General features: G+C 35.5%; 1 protein-coding gene across 1 annotated transcript in view; it reads right to left on the minus strand.

The window, feature by feature from the left end:
• Window positions 1-876: 876 nt before the first annotated feature.
• The window catches only part of LOC110337884 (ankyrin repeat domain-containing protein 7-like), an 11,384-nt gene continuing 4,796 nt past the window's right edge, over window positions 877-7,464 (minus strand). Inside the window, exons 4-5 of the mRNA XM_021220951.1 lie at window positions 2,293-2,399; window positions 877-1,018 (exon numbers count right to left, since the gene is read on the minus strand). Coding sequence (XP_021076610.1) covers window positions 877-1,018; window positions 2,293-2,399 — 249 coding nt within the window. The remainder of the gene's footprint in view (window positions 1,019-2,292; window positions 2,400-7,464) is intronic.

Here is a 7,464-nt window from a genome sequence, read left to right on the forward strand (position 1 = left end):
TACAGTTAATATAATTTACATTCATAGAATTATATTTAGTGTCTTCTTTCTGAGGTAGAGTTGGAAGATATCCTGAACTCTTAAGGTACAAACTCAAGTGTATTGAGAAATGTTTATTAATATAGAAATAGCCTCTTCCTGACACCTCCTTCCAAAAGGTGATAGAGATCTATCACAACACAGGTTGTGCTATAGAAAATGGTGTAAAGTAGAGAAATACTCGTGTACAGATTACTATCAAAGAGGGAAAACATTTCTGGCCAAAGTGTGGATACTTCGTCCCTCCTTAGAATGGGGAACAAAATACCCATGGAAAAAAATTATGTACCATGAATGGCTTTTACAGTTGTAACGAACCATGAACCATACTATGCTGAGATCTTCAAAGATAAAGATCACTCTGCCCTTCTTCTTTTTTTTTTGGTTTTTGGTTTTTGGAGACAGGGTTTCTCTTTATAGCCCTGGCTGTCCTGGAACTCACTTTGTAGACCAGGCTGGCTTCGAACTCAGAAATCCACCTGCCTCTGCCTCCCGAGTGCTGAGATTAAAGGCGTGCACCACCACGCCCGGCTCACTCTGCTCTTCAAAAGAGAGGCTAGGGATGAAGCTCAGTGGTAGATCACATGACTAGTACCTTCAGATCCCTTAGTGTGATTCCAAGAATCACCATAAATCAGTCCTGATATAAAGTTTCCTGCACCCTTTGCTACTTCAGACTAATCTATCCCTCTGCATGATCTTTGGCAGATGCAGCTGACTAAAACAATTCTATTCCAAAAGTATTTTAAAAATGCAGTCTTACCTTCTATAAAATACAACAATAGTAAATATTTCATGCCCCCAAATTAGTATTAATTAGCATTTTGACACATATGCTTACACTTTGCGTTTCCCTGCCACAGCATACTGAAGTGCACTCCATCCAAATGCATCCTTTAAGGAGTGATCAACACCTTTCTCCAGTAATTGCTCAACAGTGGCTTCAGAATCACATTGAACAGCATACATGAGTGCTGTTCTAGGATGACAAAGACAATTAAATTATTTAAACACCGAATATATTTTGAAATTTTGATGTATTTAAGCACTGAAAATAATATATTTTACTAAATTAATGTATGACTGATGTGTATATAGAATTAACCATTTACTAACTAAATTTAAGAATCTTGAAAGCACAGAGATCAGTTTTGTAAAGTGTCTATAAGGCTAAAGAGAGAAAATAAGCAAAAAACATTCTTGGCCCACGATGTAATTTTTATAGGAGAATGCATATTTGAATTTGTTTATTGTGAATAACTATGCGAAGAACACTTACCAGAAGTATAGAAAAATTTATATGAAAAAAATGTCATTTCCTTCCTACTCGAATGTAATATAATTCACTGTCAAATAAGGAATAGCCCTTTGCATAAGACCATATTAGTAATGTTACAAAATAATATTAATGATTAAAAATGCATGGCATAGTGCTTTCAATTGCTGATTCTAGTAAGCACTGACAGAACTGCATGCCACTGCATAAGTTTGCAACCATCATTCAAGTTGGTTTTTCAAGTTGGTATGACTAGAAACTGGAAAAATTAAAACAAATATTGTCTTGTATCACTAAGAGCTTCTCTACTACTCACATACCATTTATCTTCAATGAATTGTATCCAATTAAAGCTACTTTTTCTTTAATTGATACAAGCTTATGAAACTACAAATAATTATTATATAAAAAGTAATATTAGCACTGTCTGGTAATGATGGTTATTTGGGAAAAAACTGATATAAGTATTATTCAAAGAAAGAAATTTAAAGCAAAGACTCAAGTGACATGATTTTCACCTTTATTCATATTTAAAATTAAAATAAAGTGATTATAAATTCCATGATGAATCAGTAATTTTACATATAGTTCAAATTTTTCATAACAGCTATATGAAGTCTTTCAGCTCACATAAGGTCATTTGAAAGACAAAATATTATTGTAAATGAGAAAAATCTCATTATAACAGGGAACATAGACCTATAGATATAGATACCTTATAGGTAGATAGATAGATAGATAGATAGATAGATAGATAGATAGATATGATAGATAAAGATATATAGAGGTATAGATTTAGTTCTTTGCTATATAAATAATAAATACACATTTTTATTATAATCATTTCATAAAATAGATATAATTAATGTAATTGATGTTTTGTTGATATTTTCTAGTATATCCCTATAATGACTTTTATTTGAGTGATTTTTACTATTCTAGACACCAGTAGTGTTTTAAAAGTCAAAGTACAGTACCTTTGATAATCATCCTGGGCATGAATATTTGCACCATTTTTTATTAAATGTTCTACCATGAGGAGTTTTCTTTCTCGGAGTGCTAGCAGGAGAGGTGTAAACCCATCCTGTAATTATATAAATTAATACTTCATAATACTGTATATTCCATAGCTAAACAGAATATCATATATATAGCCCTGTGAACAGAATACTTACCTCAGACTAGAAACAAGTACTTTTCCTTATTAGCCTAATGCACATTCTCATGTTTCTCAGCATTGCAATGCTCCATCCCTCCCTCTACCTTTCAGAAAACCTCTAGTCTACTCTAAACCTGATGTAAAACACTTTAGTCCCATAAACAGCATTTTCCAATGGACCTATGGTTCCCATCACAGCATCTGTCATTATAATTTGTAGTCACATTACTGTGCCCCTCTAATGAAAATCTCCTGAGAGTTTATCTCAAGAGATATCCAAAAACACACATTAGCAAAGTTTTTCATTCCTTTGTTGCATGGGTGAACTAAATTTTTTTGTGTCAGTTCTTTTGCATTTCAAAATACATGCATGTGGCAGATGCATTATTTCCCAACTGAAAATTTCAATTAAGCACTAGGATAAAATTGTAGAACTGTCTAGTACTTAAAAATTTATTTCTGCCTTCAGTTTGAACCTGTGCCTAGAGCAGACCTGGGGAGCTGACTCTGCACCAACTACTATAACACCCAGAGGCAGTCCGACTCCCAGGTGCTATGAAATGCACAGGATCACAGGTGAGGTCACAATATCTGCCTCAACACCCAGAGTAACTGGAACATGCAGGATCCAGGGACACAGGAATCCCCACCCAGCCAGTGACACGAGTTCCTTATAAGCCCAGAATCACAGAATCACAGGATCACTGGTGTTCTGACATGCCCAGGAGCACAGGACCACAGGAGCACAGGACCACAGGACCACAGAAGAAGCTCAACTCCCAGGATAATGGACAGATGCAAAATCACTTGAGCTCTGACACACTGAAGATCACAACTGAGGCCAAAACATCTTTCTCAGCACTCAGCATAACTGGGATACCCACAGGAACCAGTGAAACAGAAACCCCCACCCATCCAGAGGTCTGGGTTCCTTCCAGCTTGCACCTGTGTTCTGAGCAGACTCAGGGCTCTGAATTACGAACCTCTCTGGAACACCCAGAGAAAGTTTGACTCCCAGGAGGTATGAAAAAAACAGGATATCAGGAGCTTGGTCACACCACAATTTCAATATCGTAAGGACTCCCAGGAGCTCTGACACACCCAGGATACAGGAACACAAGATCAGAGGATCACAGGATCCCAGAATCAAGGAATCACAGAGACATCTGGACTCCAAGGAGGTCTGACACAACCAGAATCACAGAATAGACAGGTTCCAGTCAGAGAGAGAAAGGGCAGGAAGCACTAAAGGTAACCAGATGGTTAGAGGCAAGCATAAGAATATAAGCAGCAAAAACTAAAACTACTTGGCATCATCAAAACCCAGGTCTCCCACTACAGCAAGTCCTGGATACCCCAACACACCAGAAAAGCAAGATTCAGATTAAAAAATCACATCTTTTGATAATGACAAGAGGACTTTAAGAAGGATATAAGTAAGTTCCTTAAATAAATAAGGAGAACACGGGTAAGCAGTTAGAAGAACTTAAAGAAGAAATACAAAAATCCCTTAAAGAATTACAGTAAAAGATAATCAAATGGGTAAAGGAATTGAACAAGTCACCTAGGATCTGAAAATGGAGATATAAAAATAAAGAAATCACAAAGGGAGACTACCCTGGAGATAGAAAACCTAGAAAAGAGATCAGGAGTCATGGACACAAGCATCACCAACAGAATAAAAGACAGAAAAGATAATCTCAGGAGCATAACATACCATAGAAAACATTGACTAAACAATAAAATAAATGCAAAAAGCTCCAAACTGAAAACATCCAGGAAATCCAAGACACAATGAGAAGACCAAGCCTAAAGATAATAGGTATAGAAGAGAATAAAGATTTCCCATCTTAAAGAGCCAGTAAATATATTTAACAAAATTATAGAAGAAAACTTCCCTAGCCTAAAGAAAGAGATGCCCATGAACATACAAGAAGCCTAAAGAACTTCAAATAGACTGGACAAGAAAAGAAATTCCTCCTGTCACATAATAATCAAAACACCAAATGCACTAAAAAAGAAAGAATATTAAAAGCAGTGAGGGAAAAGGATTAAGTAACATATAAAGGCAGATCTATTAGAATTACTCCAGTCTTCTTATCAGTGACTACAAAAGCCAGAAGATCCTGGGTAGCTGTCATACAGACCCTAAAATGTCAGTGGACAATACTATACCCAGTAAAACTCTCAACTGCCATAGATCGAGAAACTAAGAAATTCCATGACAAAAAAAATTTACACAATACCTTTCCACAAATCCAGCCCTACAAAGGTCAATAGATGGAAAACTCCAACACAAAGAGGGAAACTACACCCTAGGAAAAGCAAGAAAGTAATCTTTTAACTCAAAAAGAAGATAGCCACATGGACATAATTCCACCTGTAACAAAAACAAAAATAACAGGAAGAAACAATCACTTTTACTTAATATCTCTTAACATCAATGGACTCAATTCCACAATAAAAAGACATAGACTAACAGACTGGATAAGTAAACAGGACCCAGCATTTGGCTGCATAAAGGAAATGAATCTCAGTGACAAAGACATACACTACCTCAGAGTAAAAGCCTAGAAAAAGTTTCCAAGCAAACTGTCCCAAGAAAAAAGTTGGAGTCGCCATTCTAATATAGAATAAAACCAACTTTCAATGAAAAGTTTTCAAAACAAAGCAAAACAAACAAACAAGCAAAGGACACTTCATACTCATCAAAGGAAAAATCTACCAAGAACTCTCAATTCTGAAAGGGTACCCACATTCTTAAAAAAAATTATCAAAGTTAAAGCACACATTGCACCTCACACAATAATAGTTGTGGGCTTCAACACCCCACTCTCATCAATGGACAGTTAATGGAAATAGAAACTAAACAGAGACACAGTGAAAATAACAGAAGTTATGAATGAAATGGACTTAACAGGTATCTATAAAACATTTCATCCTAAAACAAAAGAATATGCCTTTTTCTCAGCACCTCATAGTATCTCCTAAAACTGATCATAAAATTGGTTAAAAAAAATAAGAAAGAAAAAAGAAAAGAAAAGAAACAAAGAAAGAGAGAGAGAGACAGAGACAGAGACAGAGAGACAGAGTAAGGAAAGAAAGAAAGAAGGAAGGAAGAAAGAAAGAAACAAAGAAGGAGAAAAAGAAAAAGAAAAAACTCTCAACAGATACAAGAAGACTGAAATAATCCCATTCATCCTATCAGAACACCACAGCTCTGTTCAATAACAACAAAAACAATAGGGAGACAACATACACATTGAAGCTGAGCAATGCTCTACTCATGATAACTTGGTCAAGGAAGAAATAAAGAAATTAAAGACTTTTTAGAATTTAATGAAGATGAAAATAAAACATTCCCAACATTATGGAGCACAATGAGAGCAGTGCTAAGAGGCAAACACATAGCTCTGAGTGCTTCCAAAAAACTGGAGAGAGCATACACTATCAGCTTGACAACACATCTGAAAGCTCTAGAATACAATAAAAATACACCCACAAGAAGTAGAAGGAAGGAAATAATCAAATTCAGGGTTAAAATCAACCAAGTAGAAACAAAAACAAACAAACAAACAAAAAACTACAAAGAATGAACAAAACCGGGAGCTGGTTCTTTGAGAAAATCAACAAGATAGATTAACCCTTAGCCAGACTCAATAGAGGGCACAGAGACAGTATCCTAATTAATAATATCCGAAATGAAAAGGGAGACATAACAACAAAATCCAAAGAAATTCAAAAAAAATCATCAAATACTACTACAAATGCCTATATGCAACAAAACTAGAAAATCTGGATGAAATGGAAATTTTTCTAGACAGACACCAGATGCCAAAAGTAAATCAGGTAAGATAAACCATCTAAACTATCCAATAACCCCTAAAGATACAGAAGCAGTCATTAAAAGTCTTCCAAACAAAAAAGTCCAGGCCTAGGAGGTTTAGTGCAGAATTCTATCAGATGTTCAAAGAAGACTTAATTCCAATATTCTTCAAACTATTCCACAAAACAGAAACAGAGGGAACACTACCTAGCTTGTTCTATGTAGCCGCAATTTGTGTGTGTGTGTGTGTGTGTGTGTGTGTGTGTGTGGTTATACCTACACGACAAAAAGACTCAGAAAAAAAAAGAGAACTTCAGACCAATTTTCCTTAATAATATCAATGCAAAAATACTCAATGAAATTCTCACAAACAGAATCTAAGAACACATCAAAACAATCATCCATGATGATCAAGTAGAGTTCATTCCAGGGATGCAGGGATGTTTCAATGCATGGATTACAATAAAAGAACTTCTAGAGGAATCACTATTCCTGACCTCAAGCTGTACTACAGAGCAATCTTGATTTTAAAAAAACTGCATGGCATTGGTACAGAGACAGAAAAGAGGATCAATGCAATGAACCCAAATACCTATGGTCACTTGAATGTTGACAAACGAAACAAAGCCATCCAGTGAAAAAATAGCCAGCATTATCAATAAACGGTGCTGTTTCAACTGGTTGTCGGAATACAGAAGAATGCCAATCAATCCATTTTTTTTCAAGAGACCCAATCAATCCATTTTTATCTCCTTCTACAAAACACAACTCCAAATAGATCAAAGACCTCCACATAAAACCAGATATACTGAAACTAAAAGAATAGGAAGTAAGAGCCTCAAACACATTGACACAGGGAAATTTCCTAAAGAGAATACCAATGGCTTGTGCTCTAAGATCAGCAATAGACAAATGTAACCTCATTAAATTGCAAAGCTTCTGTAAGGCAAAGGATACTGTCAAAAGGACAAATCGGCAATCAACAGATTAGGAAAAGATCTTTACCAATCCCAAATCCAATAAAGGGCTAATGTCCAATATATAAAAAGAACTCAAGAAATTAGACTCCAGAGAAGCAAATAACTCTATTTAAAAATGGGGTACAGCTGGTACCAAAGTTAAACCAGGATCAGATTAATGACCTAAACATTCCTATATCACCTA

Source organism: Mus pahari, chromosome 1 (assembly GCF_900095145.1).
Source record: "Mus pahari chromosome 1, PAHARI_EIJ_v1.1, whole genome shotgun sequence".
Classification (NCBI taxonomy): Eukaryota; Metazoa; Chordata; class Mammalia; order Rodentia; family Muridae; genus Mus; species Mus pahari.